Source organism: Nerophis ophidion, linkage group LG12 (genome assembly GCF_033978795.1).
Source record: "Nerophis ophidion isolate RoL-2023_Sa linkage group LG12, RoL_Noph_v1.0, whole genome shotgun sequence".
In the NCBI taxonomy this organism is placed as follows: Eukaryota; Metazoa; Chordata; class Actinopteri; order Syngnathiformes; family Syngnathidae; genus Nerophis; species Nerophis ophidion.
Window position 1 is genome coordinate 36,637,430 of NC_084622.1, and position 16,008 is coordinate 36,653,437.

At 40.8% G+C, this 16,008-nt stretch overlaps 1 protein-coding gene and 1 long non-coding RNA gene across 2 annotated transcripts in view; one reads left to right on the forward strand and one right to left on the reverse strand.

Annotated features, from left to right (window-relative positions):
- LOC133563382 (large neutral amino acids transporter small subunit 1-like) overlaps nucleotides 1-257 on the reverse strand; it is a 33,999-nt gene extending 33,742 nt beyond the window's left edge. Inside the window, 1 exon segment of the mRNA XM_061917479.1 lies at nucleotides 1-257. This exon segment is cut by the window's left edge and continues 420 nt beyond it. Within this exon segment, the coding sequence (XP_061773463.1) occupies nucleotides 1-46 (46 nt within the window). The 5' untranslated portion in view covers nucleotides 47-257.
- Nucleotides 1-15,662, forward strand: part of LOC133563383 (uncharacterized) — a 16,398-nt gene extending 736 nt beyond the window's left edge. The window contains exon 2 of the long non-coding RNA XR_009809037.1: nucleotides 15,331-15,662. This is a non-coding gene — a long non-coding RNA (uncharacterized LOC133563383). The remainder of the gene's footprint in view (nucleotides 1-15,330) is intronic.
- The last annotated feature ends 346 nt before the right edge of the window (nucleotides 15,663-16,008 follow it).

Genomic DNA, 16,008 nt, shown 5'->3' on the forward strand with positions numbered 1-16,008 from the left:
CCTTGCTTAACGAGGAGTTCGAATGTCTGTTTTTTAAGCCGGACATTGTTGCTGAGCTTCACCGCCTCGCTAACACGTTTCACTGACTCTCTTCCTCTTCTCCCCCGGCTACTGTGTGGTGGGCCGGTGCGCTGCCTGATGGCGGCCAGGCTCAACGTGGCTTTCCAGTTTAGTGGGACTGCGAGCAGTGTGCTTTCAACTATCCCTAGTCCCCACATAGTCGGTGGTCGTGCGACTTGCCATGTAGCTCCGCCCCCTCCGAGACAAGCCCACACTCTATTCCATGGTAAATCTGATTAGGGTGTTTCCACTGACGTCACAATTCAGACCAGGGCCCGGATGTAGCGCCATCTTGTAAACATAGATTTAAAGGCCTACTGAAATGAGATTTTCTTATTCAAACGGGGATAACAGGTCCATTCTATGTGTCATACTTGATCATTTTGTGATATTTCCATATTTTTGCTGAAAGGATTTAGTAGAGAACATCCACGACAAAGTTCACAACTTTCGGTGTTCAGAGAAATGCCCTGCCTCTACCGGAAGTCGCAGACGATGACGTCACAAGTGTGGGGGCTCCTCACATATTCACATTATTTTTAATGGGAGCCTCCAACAAAAAGTGCTATTCGGACCGAGAAAACGACAATTTCCCCATTAATTTGAGCGAGGATGAAAGATTTGTGTTTGAGGATATTAATAGCGTTGGACTAGAAAAAAAAATGATTAAAAAAAATAAGTTAAAAAAAAAACGCGATTGCATTGGGACGGATTCCGATGTTTTTAGAGACATTTACTAGGTTAATTCTGGGAAATCCCTTATCTTTCTATTGTGTTGCTAGTGTTTTAATGGGTTTAATATTACCTGATAGTCGGAGGTGTGTCTCCACGGGTGTCTTGACGCCAATGTCTCAGGGGAGTCGACGGCAGCTATGGACGGCACAAGCTCAGCTTTTCTCCGGTAATAACTGACCTTTTAACCACAATTTTCTCACCGAAACCTGCTGGTTGACATGTGGTCGGGATCCATGTTCTCTTGACCGCGCTCTGATCCATAGGAAAGTTTCACCTCCAGGAATTTCAAACAAGGAATCACTGTGTGTTTGTGTGGCTAAAGGCTAAAGCTTCCCAACTCCATCTTTCTACTGTGACTTCTCCAATATGAATTGAACAAATTGCAAAAGATTCAGCTACACAGATGTGCAAAAAACTGTATAATTACACCGTTAAAGCAGACGACATTTAGCTGTGTGCGCAGTGCTCATATTTCTTGACAGTCCGTGACGTCAAGCGTACCCATCATCATTCCGCGACGTTTTCAACAAGAAACTCCCAGGAAATTTTAAATTGCAATTTAGTAAACTAAACCGCCGTATTGGCATGTGTTGCAATGTTAACATTTCATCATTGATATATAAACTATCAGACTGCGTGGTGGGTAGAAGTGGGTTTCAGGGGGCCTACTGAAACCCACTACTACCCACCACACAGTCTGATAGTTTACAGTATACATCAATGATGAAATGTTAACATTGCAACACATGCCAATACGGCTGGTTTAGTTTACTAAATTGCAATTTTACATTTCCCGCAAAGTATCCTGTTGAAAATGTCGTGGTGTGATGACGCGTATGATGACACGTGCGCGTGACGTCACCGGTTGTAGCGGACATGTTCTTCCAGCACCGCTCACGGCTAAAAGTCGTCTCTTTTCATTGCATAATTACACAGTATTCTGGACATCTGTGTTGCTGAATCTTTTGCAATTTGTTCAATTAATAATGGAGAAGTCAAAGAAGAAAGATGTAGGTGGGAAGCGGTGTATTGCAGCTGCTTTTAGCAACACAAACACAGCCGGTGTTTCCTTGTTTACATTCCCGAAGGTGAAGCTTTACTATGAAACATGGACCCCGACCACATGACAACCGGCAGGTTTCGGTGAGAAAATGTTGGTAATAAGTCGGCTCTTACCGTGGACATGAGCAGATCTTGCGTCCTCCTGCAGAGACACTGGCGGTCACCACACCCGTGGCCACACCCCTCCAACTTTCAGGTACCATATAATCTCACTAAAACACTAGTAACACAATAAGCAGATAAGGGATTTTCCAGAATTATCCTAGTAAATGTGTCTAATAACATCTGAATCGCTCCCACTGCCCTCGTCTTTTTTTTTCTAGTCCTTCACTCTTAATATCCTCATCCACAAATCTTTCATCCTCACTCAAATTAATGGGGAAATCATCGCTTTCTCGATCCAAATCGCTCTAGCTGCTGGTGGCCATGATTGTAAACAATGTGAGGATGTGAGGAGCCTTACAACCCGTGATGTCACGCACACATCGTCTGCTACTTCCGGTACAGGCAAGGCTTTTTTATTAGTGACAAAAAATTGCGAACTTTATCGTCATTGTTCTCTACTAAATCCTTTCAGCAAAAATATGGCAATATCGCGAAATGATCAAGTATGACACATAGAATGGACCTGCTATCCCCTTTTAAATAAGAAATCTAATTTCAGTAGGCCTTTAAAAGGGATATTTGCCATGATTAAATTGTCAAAAATCCGGAACAAGTTGGTGTCAAATGATGTCAAAACTCCACCAAAGATGTATACCTCTACTAGGATCAGTTTTACACTAAGGAAAAGGTACATAGATGGAAGGACGGGCGGATAATGAGCAGTTCAATCCAGAGTTTGAGGAAAGAATCTGCTTATCCAATCCAATCCACTTTATTTGTATAGCACATTTCTCTCTTTCTTTCTTTTCTTTTCTTAGTTTATTTCGAACATGACATACATACAACATTATACATCAGGCAATTTCATATCATTTCACAATACATCATGTCCGTAAAGCAGTAGGAAGAAGCAAAGCTTGTTTAATCCTACTATTTTCCCACGGCAGAGCGCCCACAAATATATACAGTGGGGCAAAAAAGTTTTTATTCAGCCACCGATTGTGCAAGTTCTCCCACTTAAAATGATGACAGAGGTCTGTAATTTTCATCATAGGTACACTTCAACTGTGAGAGACAGAATGTGAAAAAAAAATCCTGGAATTCACATTGTAGGAATTTTAAAGAATTTATTTGTAAATTATGGTGGAAAAGAAGTATTTGGTCAACCATTCAAAACTCTCACTGATGGAAGGAGGTTTTGGATCAAAATCTCACGATACATGGCCCCATTCATTCTTTCCTTAACACGGATCAATCGTCCTGTCCCACTAAGCAGAAAAACAGCCCCAAAGCATGATGTTTCCACCCCCATGCTTCGCAGTAGGTATGGTGTTCTTGGGATGCAACTCAGTATTCTTCTTCCTCCAAACACGACGAGTTGATGAAAGAACGAATGGGGCAATGTATCGTGAGATTTTGAGCCAAAACCTCCTTCCATCAGTGAAAGCTTTGAATGGTTGACCAAATACTTCTTTTTCACCATAATTTACGAATAAATTCTTTAAAATTCCTACAATGTGAATTCCAGGATTTTTTTTTTCACATTCTGTCTCTCACAGTTGAAGTGTACCTATGATGAAAATTACAGACCTCTGTCATCATTTTAAGTGGGAGAACTTGCACAATCGGTGGCTGACTAAATAATTTTTTGCCCCAATGTACATTCATTCGCAAATGACATCCGTGAATGAGTAACACAAGAGTTTTGTAATAAGTAATTAATTAATTCAGTCATTATTAACATACTGAGATGAAGAATATCTTATTTTCAATAAGGTTGAAAGTGTTTCTTATAATTGTTCTTCTGTGTACTTTGTAAGCACTTCTAATTTGAACAGCCTCTTAAAAGCCTACTGAAACCCACTACTACCGACCACGCAGTCTGATAGTTTATATATCAATGATGAAATATTAACATTGCAACACGTGCCAATACGGCCTTTTTAGTTTACTAAATTGCAATTTTAAATTTCCCGGGAGTTTTTTCTTATCCTAGTAAATGTGTCTAAAAACATCTGAATCCGTCCCAATGCAATCACGTTTTTTTTTGTTTTTTTTTCTAGTCCGTCGCTATCAATATCCTCAAACACGAATCTTTCATCCTCGCTCAAATTAATGGGGAAAATGTCGTTTTCTCGGTCCGAATAGCTGTTTTTGTTGGAGGCTCCCATTAAAAACAATGTGAATATGTGAGGAGCCATCAACATGTGACGTCATCATCTGCGACTTCCGGTAGAGGCAAGGCTTTTCTGTTAGCACAAAAAGTTGCAAACTTTATCGTGGATGTTTTCTACTAAATCCTTTCGGCAAAAATATGGCAATATCGCAAAATGATCAAGTATGACACATAGAAAGGACCTGCTATACCCGTTTAAATAAGAAAATCTCATTTCAGTAGGCCTTTAAACTGGATCATATCTGTACAATGTTTAACTTCTTTACTTAATCCATTCCATAATTTAATTTCACATACTGATTGTGACAGGGTTGTGTCGTGGGGTCTTCAGGACCGAAGGATCACAGCAGGAGTTCAAGTTGACAATTCTTTTTAATTTATTTACACACAATATTTCTTCTTTTGTTTGTTCCCAAAAGGATTTTCTTTTCATTTTTAATTTTCACAACAGTTCATCTTCTTCGTTCACTCCCCAAGTCTTTTCAGTCTTAGTTCGTTCACTCACAAAGTTTTTAACTCGCTCAGTCCTCCCACAACCCTTCTGGTGTCCTCAGCACCTCCTGGGTCCTTCTGGCTTTTCAGCCCCGCCCTGCAGTCACCAACGCTGCTAAATAGGGACAGGTGATTAGATAACTCATTCCAGCTGAGGTATCCACTCACCTGTCATCTTGCTTCCAGCCGGCTCCTGTGCATGCCATCGCCGGCAGGCGGCGCGTGACCACGCCCCGCCTTCCACACTGATATGCTAAAGGTTTTAAGTGTTGAACGTGCATGCAAATGTTTTAAATTAGATTTTCCTCTAAGGTTAAATTTTTCCTCTTTAGTTGAGAAGAATTGTTGTACATTCTTTGGTAGCAGGTTATAAATTGCTTTGAACATCAATTTAGCTGTTTGCAATTTTACCAAATCACCGAACTTTAATATTTACGTTCCCATCCACACCTATGGTCATGACCGAAAGGACAATATCACAGTTACAAGCGGCCGAAATGAGTTTCCTCCGCCGTGTGGCGGGGCTCTCCCTTAAAGATAGGGTGAGAAGCTCTGCCATCAGGGAGGAGCGCAAAGTAAAGCCGCTGCTCATCTACATGGAGAGGAGCCAGATGAGGTGGTTCGGGCATCTGGTCAGGATGCCACCCGAACGCCTCCCGAGGGAGGTGTTTAGGGCACGTCCAACCGGTAGGAGGCCACGGGGAAGACCCAGGACACGTTGGGAAGACTATGTCTCCCGGCTGGCCTGGGAACGCCTCGGGATCCCCCGGGAAGAGCTAGACGAAGTGGCTGGGGAGAGGGAAGTTTGGGCTTCCCTGCTTAGGCTGCTGTCCCCGCGACTCAACCTCGGATAAGCGGAAGAAGATGGATGGATGGTTTTCTGAAGTGTTCCTGAGCCCAAGTGGTGATATCCTTTAGAGATTGATGTCGGTTTTTGATACAGTGCCGTCTGAGGGATTGAAGGTCACAGTCATACAATGTTGGTTTTCGGCTATGCCGCTTACGTGGAGTGATTTCTTCAAATTATCTGAACTTTTGGATGATATTATGGACCATAAATGTTAAAATCCCCAAATTGCTTGCAATTGCACTTTGAGAAACGTCGTTCTTAAACTGTTTAACTATTTGCTCACGCAGTTGTTGACAAAGGGGTGGACCTCGCCCCATCCTTTCTTCTTTCTTCGACTGAGCATTTTTTGGGAAGCTGTTTTTATACCCAATCATGGAACCAACCTATTCCCATATAGCCTGCACACCTATGGGATGTTCCAAATAAGCGTTTGATGAACATTCCTCAACTTTATCAGTATTTATTGCCACCTTTCCCAACTTTTTTGTCACGTCTTGCTGACATCAAATTCTAAAGTTAATGATTATTTGCAAAAAAAAATGTTTATCAGTTTGAACATAAAATATGTTGTTTTTGTAGCATATTCAACTGAAATTGGGTTGAAAATGATTTGCAAATCATTGTAATCCGTATTTACATCTAACACAATTTCCCAACTGATATGGAAACAGAGTTTGTAATAAAAGACAAGTTGTCTAGTATGTTCACTCTTTTACAAACACGATTAATGTACCCTAAGATTTTTTTGTTAAAAATAAAGCCAATAATGCAATTTTTACCTTTATTAAGAAAAGTATCAAAATGTACCGAAAACTGTCAAAATAATTGATATCGGGACAACAGTAGTTCCGGGTTTGAATCCTGCTTCCGCCATCCGAGTCATTACTTTTGCGGAAGACACTTTACCCACTCCTCCTAGTGCCACCTACGCTGGTTTAAATGTAGCTTGAAGGATGTTGATAATGAGTTTCACAAAGTAATGCGCTTCTCTTCTCTAATGAAAAAGTAAATATAATTCATTATTTCAATTAATTCAAAGGGGCTGTTTGAAACTCACTCACAGTTACACTTTTCAAACCGAAAAATCTAACAAGTGATTTTACAAAAAATTTACAAACATTTTTGAAAGTGAAATTATCCCTCACTTTTTTCCATCATTTTAATTTAGATTGGTAATATTAACAGGTAGGAGTTTTACCACAGTTTGTATCAATCCCGTGTATCGTACATCCCTGTGCCATACCTATTTATTTTTTCCAATAATTTCAGGTCAGAGACCCAGACAGTTTGAACTAAATAACCACTTATATAGAATTTAAAATATTGCCACAATGTGTGCATGTAACGTACGAGACAAACAAAGCAGCTACTTTTACTGTTAGTTGTTATGTAGAGTGGTAAACGTGTTAACACTTCAATATAAAATTAAAGCTGCGAAGCAGTGCTGAACGGGCCCTTGCCCCACATGCACCTCGGGGTTCACGCCAGTCGGTGTACACACTTGACGCCTGTGGTCACATTATTTTCCAATGCCCTGACCCACCACCAAAAATTTCAGGCATGCTAGCATGCTAATGTTAGCAATGTAACAATCAGCATGTGTCAAGTACCAGGTTATCTGATTCTGTGGTGTACAGTTGTAAAATTAGTAAAATAAAGTCTGGATGCTAATGTTAGCATGCTAACGGTTAGCAAGTATCAAATCATATGACTGAGGTGAATGGCTGCAAAATTACCTAAAAATATTAGCCTGCTAAAATAATCGTGCAAACAGTATGTGTGAAGTACCAAATTATATGACTCGATGTGTACGACTGCAAAATTGCAACAACAAAAAAATGCTAGTATGCTAACAGTTAAAGGGGCTGTTTGCAACATTTACACATATGCCTCGAGGGTGCTAACTTTTTAATGTATTTTACATAGTATAACTTGCCCTCCTACGCCTTCCCATACGTAACGATTTAATTACGTAAGTATGTAACACATGCACGCGCATTGGCTTTAGGTGTTGTTAGCTAATAATAGCAATTTGGACCGTTAGCGTTAACTGTCATTCTGTCACATACTTGCCAACCCTCCCGGATTTTCTGGGAGACTCCCGAAATTCAGCGCCTCTCCCGAAAACCTCCCGGAAGAAATTTTATCCCGAAAATCTCCCGAAATTCAGCCTGCTGTACCCGGAGTGGGTACAGCCTGTTTTCACGTCCGCTTTCCTGTTATATAAACAGCTTGCCTGCCCAATCACGTTACAACATCTCCGGATTTGAATAAAAAACTGCACACACAAGGAGACGAAGCAGAAGAACGAGGAAGTTACAACCATGGCGAGTGATTCTACGTTGTCTGTTGCCATCTCCTGGTGAATGTTGGCTATAGCGTTATGGGGTTGCTGTTTGATTGGCCAACGATTTACGTGGTGTTGTGCACCTGACGGCAAGCGACTCTCGCCAGTACGCAAATGACAGAACAAAGGTTACTCAAATAATGAAAGGTAAGTGTTGTTGTTGTTTTTTAGTAATCAGCAAGCACAGTGCAGTTAGTAGAACAACTGTGTTTTTATTACTGTGTATTTGAAATTCAACTATTTCTTTTATTTATATATAATATATTAAATATATATATCTAGAATTCACTGAAAGTCAAGTATTTCATACATATATGTATTTATATGTGTGTATATATATATATATATATATATATATATATATATATATATATATATATATATATATATGAAATATATAAGAAATACTCGAGTTGGTGAATTATACTCCTCCGCTCTCAACCACGCCCCCCGCCTAAACGACGCCTCCGCCCCCACCTCCCGAAATCGGAGGTCTTAAGGTTGGCAAGTATGTTCTGTCATAACAACAGGACTGCAAAATGTTTGTTGCTTCTCATAAGCTGCCTTTGTTGTTGGCGAGACTGGGTGAGTGAACGGTGTAAACACTAATCATTTTATTCAGGACAGCAAAACATTTTACCGTCAGAAATAAAAACAATCGCAATATAAACTAATGTGTTCTGTTGAACCACTAATGGTAACTTAAGCTAGTCGGTGGTGTTCTTGTTATAGTTTTTGCTTTGAAAAATGTTACTGTGAGAAAGTTGCAAACAACACTTTTAACATGTTTCAAGTATCAAGTTATATGACTCTAAGGTGTGCGGCTATGAAAGTTAGCTAAAAAAAAATGAAAAGTTAGCATGCGAACATTAGCGTGATAATACATTGTGACAATGTATTGCTTTCTCTCCAACTAAATCATATGCTGGATTTAAACACAAAGTAGAAGTAATATCACAAAATAGACTCTGAGGAAACATTCATTATCACCTGTTGGGAAGTGAATGAATTGTTCAGGATTGGGGCGAGACGGTTTTAATCTGAAAATGTGGTGCTTCATCTTTGTATCTTTACTCTTCAATTTTAATGTGTCAATGACTTGATTGGTTGAGTAACATCACATGGCGCTTAACTCGCATGCAATTGGTCAATAGATTTCCTGATCTGATCAACCAGTTCCGTAAAGTCTATAATAGCTGTGCCAGTCAAAATATAAGTGCTCTAAACAATTCATAAATTGTAGGTCCAGGTTCTTATGAATGGACTTGAAGGGTTCCGCCAGTAAGAAACCCCTGTTTCATTTGCCTTGTCTCCCTCTAGAGGTGGAAGGTGTCAATTCAACAACTATGCCATGACTTTTAAAGGCCTACTGAAATGAGATTTTCTTAATTAAACGGGGATAGCAGGTCCATTCTATGTGTCATTTTTGATCATTTCGCGATATTGCCATATTTTTGCTGAAAGGATTTAGTAGAGAACATCCACGATAAAGTTCGTAACTTTTGGTGCTGACAAAAAAGCCCTGCCTTTACCGGAAGTCGCAGACGATTACGTCACAAGTGTGGGGGCTCCTCACATATTCACATTGTTTTTAATGGGAGCCTCCAACAAAAAGTGCTATTCGGACCGAGAAAATGTCAATTTCCCCATTAATTTAAGCGAGGATGAAAGATTCGTGTTTGAGGATATTGATAGCGACGGACTAGAAAAAAACAAAAAACGCAATTGCATTGGGACAGATTCAGATGTTTTTAGACACATTAACTAGGATAATTCTGGGAAATCCCTTATCTTTCTAAAAAAAAAAAAAAAAAAAAAGCCCACTACCTATAATATGGGCTTTCTAAACATCAGATCTTTGTCTCCCAAAACGTTATTAGTCAATGAGGTCATTAGAGACAACAACCTTAACGTCATCGGTCTTAGCGAAACCTGGCTTAAACCAGACGACTTTTTTGCGATAAATGAGGCATCCCCTCCTAACTATACGAATGCGCATATTGCCCGTCACCTCAAAAGGGGAGGGGGTGTCGCACTAATATACAACGAAAACTTTAACTTTAGTCCTAACTTAAATAATAAATATAAATCGTTTGAGGTGCTTTCTATGAAGTCTGCCACACCTCTGCCTCTGTGCCTGGCCGTTATCTACCGCCCCCCAGGGCCCTATTCGGACTTTATTAGTGAATTCTCAGAGTTTGTTGCTGATCTAGTGACGCACGCCGATAATATAATTATAATGGGGGACTTTAATATCCATATGAATACCCCATTGGACCCACCGTGCGTGGCGCTCCAGACTATAATTGATAGCTGTGGTCTTACACAAATAATAAATGAACCAACGCATCGCAGCGGTAATACGATAGACCTAGTGCTTGTCAGAGGTATCACCGTCTCCAAAGTTATGATACTCCCGTATACTAAAGTAATGTCCGATCATTACCTTATAAAATTCGAAGTTCAGACTCATGTTCGGCAAGCTAATAATAATAATAACTGCTATAGCAGCCGCAACATTAATGCTGCCACAACGACGACTCTTGCGGACCTACTGCCCTCGGTAATGGCACCGTTCCCAAAGTATGTGGGCTCTATTGATAACCTCACTAACAACTTTAACAACGCCCTGCGCGAAACCATTGATAGTATAGCACCGCTGAAGTTAAAAAAGGCTCCAAAAAGGCGTACGCCATGGTTTACTGAAGAAACTAGAGCTCAGAAATTATTATGTAGAAAGCTGGAACGCAAATGGCGCACGACTAAACTTGAGGTGCACCATCAAGCATGGAGTGATAGTTTAATAAGTTATAAACGCATGCTTACCTTAGCTAAAACTAATTATTACTCAAATCTCATCCGCATTAATAAAAACGATCCAAAATTTTTGTTTAGTACAGTAGCATCGCTAACCCAACAAGGGACTCCTTCCAGTAGCTCCACCCATTCGGCAGATGACTTTATGAAGTTCTTTAATAAGAAAATTGAACTTATTAGAAAGGAGATTAAAGACAATGCGTCCCAGCTACAACGGGGTTATAGTAACACAGATACGATTGTATATACGGCGGATACTGCAAATATCCAAAATAGTTTCTCTCGTTTTGATGAAATAACATTAGAAGGATTGTTACAACGTGTAAATGGAATAAAACAAACAACATGTTTACTTGACCCACTTCCTGGGAAACTTATCAAGGAGCTTTTTGTATTATTAGGTCCATCAGTGCTAAATATTATAAACTTATCACTTTCCTCGGGCACTGTTCCCGTTGCATTCAAAAAAGCGGTTATTCATCCTCTCCTTAAAAGACCTAACCTCGATCCAGACCTCATGGTAAACTACCGACCGGTGTCTCACCTTCCCTTTATTTCGAAAATCCTCGAAAAAATTGTTGCAGAGCAGCTAAATGAGCACTTAGCGTTTAACAATCTATGTGAAACCTTTCAATCCGGTTTCAGGGCAAATCACTCGACGGAGACAGCCCTCGCAAAACTGACTAATGATCTATTGCTAACGATGGACTCTGATGCGTCATCTATGTTGCTGCTCCTCGATCTTAGCGCTGCTTTCGATACCGTCGATCATAATATTTTATTAGAGCGTATCAAAATACGAATTGGTATTTCAGACTCAGCCCTGTCATGGTTTAACTCTTATCTTACTGATAGGATGCAGTGCGTCTCCTATAACAGTGTGACCTCGGACTATGTTAAGGTAACGTGTGGAGTTCCCCAGGGTTCGGTCCTTGGCCCTGTACTCTTCAGCATCTACATGCTGCCGCTAGGTGACGTCATACGCAAATACGGTATTAGCTTTCACTGTTATGCTGATGACACCCAACTTTACATGCCCCTAAAGCTGACCAACACGCCGGACTGTAGTCAGTTGGAAGCGTGTCTTAATGAAATTAAACAATGGATGTCCGCTAACTTTTTGCAACTTAATGCCAAAAAAACGGAAATGCTGATTATCGGTCCTGCTAGACACCGACCTCTATTTGATAATACAACTTTAACATTTGACAACCAAATAATAAAACAAGGTGACTCTGTAAAAAATCTGGGTATTATCTTCGACCCAACTCTCTCCTTTGAGTCACACATTAAAAGCGTTACTAAAACGGCCTTCTTTCATCTCCGTAATATCGCTAAAATTCGCTCCATTTTGTCCACTAAAGACGCCGAGATCATTATCCATGCGTTTGTTACGTCTCGTCTTGATTACTGTAACGTATTATTTTCGGGTCTCCCAATGTCTAGCATTAAAAGATTACAGTTGGTACAAAATGCGGCTGCTAGACTTTTGACAAGAACAAGAAAGTTTGATCACATTACGCCTGTACTGGCTCACCTGCACTGGCTTCCTGTGCACTTAAGATGTGACTTTAAGGTTTTACTACTTACGTATAAAATACTACACGGTCTAGCTCCAGCCTATCTTGCCGATTGTATTGTACCGTATGTCCCGGCAAGAAATCTGCGTTCAAAAGACTCCGGCTTATTAGTGATTCCTAGAGCTCAAAAAAAGTCTGCGGGCTATAGAGCGTTTTCCGTTCGGGCTCCAGTACTCTGGAATGCCCTCCCGGTAACAGTTCAAGATGGTACCTCAGTAGAAGCATTTAAGTCTCATCTTAAAACTCATCTGTATACTCTAGCCTTTAAATAGACCTCCTTTTTAGACCAGTTGATCTGCTGCTTCTTTTCTTTCTCCTATGTCCCCCCCTCCCTTGTGGAGGGGGTCCGGTCCGATGACCATGGATGAAGTACTGACTGTCCAGAGTCGAGACCCAGGATGGACCGCTCGTCGGGACCCAGGATGGACCGCTCGCCTGTATCGGTTGGGGACATCTCTACGCTGCTGATCCGCTTGAGATGGTTTCCTGTGGACGGGACTCTCACTGCTGTGTTGGAGCCACTATGGATTGAACTTTCACAGTATCATGTTAGACCCGCTCGACATCCATTGCTTTCGGTCCCCTAGAGGGGGGGGGTTGCCCACATCTGAGGTCCTCTCCAAGGTTTCTCATAGTCAGCATTGTCGCTGGCGTCCCACTGAATGTGAATTCTCCCTGCCCACTGGGTGTGAGTTTTCCTTGCCCTTTTGTGGGTTCTTCCGAGGATGTTGTAGTCGTAATGATTTGTGCAGTCCTTTGAGACATTTGTGATTTGGGGCTATATAAATAAACATTCATTGATTGATTGATGATATTGTGTTGCTAGTGTTTTAGTGAGTTTAACAGTACCTGATAGTCGGAGGTGTGTCTCCACGGGTGTCTTGACGCGCAGTGTCTCAGGGGAGTCGACAGCAGCTGTATGGACGGCACAAGCTCAGCTGATCTCCGGTAAGAAGCGACTTCTTACCACAATTTTCTCACCGAAACCTGTTGACGCGCAGTGTCTCAGGGGAGTCGACAGCAGCTATGGACGGCACAAGCTCAGCTGATATCCGGTAAGAAGCGACTTCTTACCACAATTTTCTCACCGAAACCTGCTGGTTGACATTCGGTCGGGATCCATGTTCGCTTGACCGCGCTCTGATCCATAGGAAAGTTTCACCTCCAGGAATTTTAAACAAGGAATCACCGTGTGTTTGTGTGGCCAAAGGCTAAAGCTTCCCAACTCCATCTTTCTACTGTGACTTCTCCAATATTAATTGAACAAATTGCAAAAGATTCAGCAACACAGATCTCCAAAATACTGTGTAATTATGCCGTTAAAGTGCAGCGCTCATATTTCCTTAAAACCCGTGACGTCTTGCTTACACGTCATCATTACACAACGTTTTCAAGACGAAACTCCCGGGAAATTTAAAAAGGCCGTATTGGCATGTGTTGCAATGTTAATATTTCATCATTGATATATAAACTATCAGACTGCGTGGTGGGTAGTAGTGGGTTTCAGTAGGCCTTTAAAGTGTTTAGCTAAAAAGCAAGAACAACTCCATGACTCCATTCAGCAAAAGTGAGAAAGTCAGCAGACAATGTCAAAGTTATTCCAATTGTAAAACATGGATGAAGCTCAAGAGGTAATTACTTCTATGACATTAATTCACAGTCCTCAAATAACTCCCTTTAGATGTGACTGCAGGAAGTTAACGCCCACATAAAATGTTCAACATGTGTGATTTAGAGCAGTGGTTCTCAAACACTAGATTGGCCCTAGTGTGTGAATGTGAGTGCGAATGTTGTCTGTCTATCTGTGTTGGCCCTGCGATGAGGTGGCGACTTGTCCAGGGTGTACCCCGCCTTCCGCCCGATTGTAGCTGAGGTAGGCGCCAGCGCCCCCAACGACCCCGAAAGGGAATAAGCGGTAGAAAATGGATGGATGGGTTCTCAAATGGGGGTACGCGTACCCCTGGGGGTACTTGATGGTATGCCAAGGGGTATGTGAAATTTTTTTTAAATATTCTAAAAATAGCAAAATTCAACAATCCTTTATGAATATATTTATTGAATAATACTTCAACAAAATATGAATGTAAGTTCATAAACTGTGAAAAGAAATGCAACAATGCAATATTTAGTGTTGACAGCTAGATTTTTTGTGGACATGTTCCATAAATATTGATGTTAAAGATTTCTTTTTTTGTGAAGAAATGTTTAGAATGAAGTTGATGAATCCAGATGGATCTCTATTACAATCCCCAAAGAGGGCACTTTAAGTTGATGATTACTTCTATGTCTAGAAATCTTTATTTATAATTGAATCACTTGTTTATTTTTCAACAAGTTTTCAGTTATTATTAAAAAAAAAGATTCCAAATAGTTCAAAAAAGACCACTACAAATGTGCAATATTTTGCACTGTATACATTTTAATAAATCAGAAACTGATAACATAGTGCTGTATTTTACTTCTCTATCTCTTTTTTTCAACCAAAATGGCTTTGCTCTGATTAGAGGGTACTTGAATTAAAGGGGGTACATCACTGAAAAAAGGTTGAGAACCACTGATTTAAAGCATTTTCTAGGATTGTTTCTGTCAGAAATGTCATATTAGTTATCTTATACGCTTATAGTTGTAAGTGTACTCAAAAGGATTTCTCATCCTTTTTAATGAACTCAGTCCAGATCACAGGTGTCAAGTGCACGGCCTGCGGGCCCGATCAGGCAAGCGAACAGGTTTTATCCGGCCCACGGGATGAGTTTGCTAAGTAAAAAAAGAACCGATATTAAATTGAATGTCGTAATAGCAATTATTTGTATCTTTGTAGAAGATGCTACATGTGTAAAAAAAAACAACACAAAAATACCTATGATGCCCCGCACGCCCTGCTCAGACCGCGGCCACGCACCTACACGACCGCAGGCAATCTGCAATCAGCACATCTGTTTTGATGATTCTCAGATGTATAAAGACCAACGCAGCAGACAATCCAGTGCCAGAACGTAGTTCTCTGTTCACAATAAGCTTCACGTCTCTGGCTCCTCTCTTGTGTCTGCTCTCCTTGTTCCCTCGCTCCTTGTGCTGACTTTTCCCTGTTGTTTCCCTGTTCCTGCAGTATTCTCCATCGCCTTCTAGTGAGCTGTGCGCCTCACTTCTCTGGATCTCCTTCTTGACCCTGACTGCCTCCCTAGATCCTCGACTTCCCTCGCTTTGGACCCGGACTTCAGTACGCCTCTCTCCAACCCCACAGACCTCACGCTTGGATCACAGACCTCTTTCTGCCCAGCCCCTTTGGACTTGTTCGCCTCTACAACCAACACACCCTAACAACAAACTCCTGGTAAATACTTTCTTGTTAGTTCCTGCACATAATCTTGCATGCACACACATAGTAGCATACACACTGCACTCACTCCTCAAAAGCTCAATAAACCCTGTTGACCGAGACTTCCTGTGTCGTGCAGTCTCCGTCCCCTTTGTTGTACATAACACATGATCACATAATTTATACAGAAAGTATAAATAACGGCAAATAAAGATAGAATACTATTAATTGCAACATGTAAGTGTAAAAAACAACAACATTATGATTTGTGCATTTTCAGAATGTGCTTGTTCTATTTTTAAACAAAGAAAACAATCTAAAGTAGAGATGTCTGATAATGGCTTTTGTGCCGATTCCAATATCAACCGATACCGATATATACAGTCGTGGAATTAACACATTAGTACGCCTAATTTTGTTGGATGCATTAAACAATGTAACAACATTTTCCAAAATAAATCAACTCAA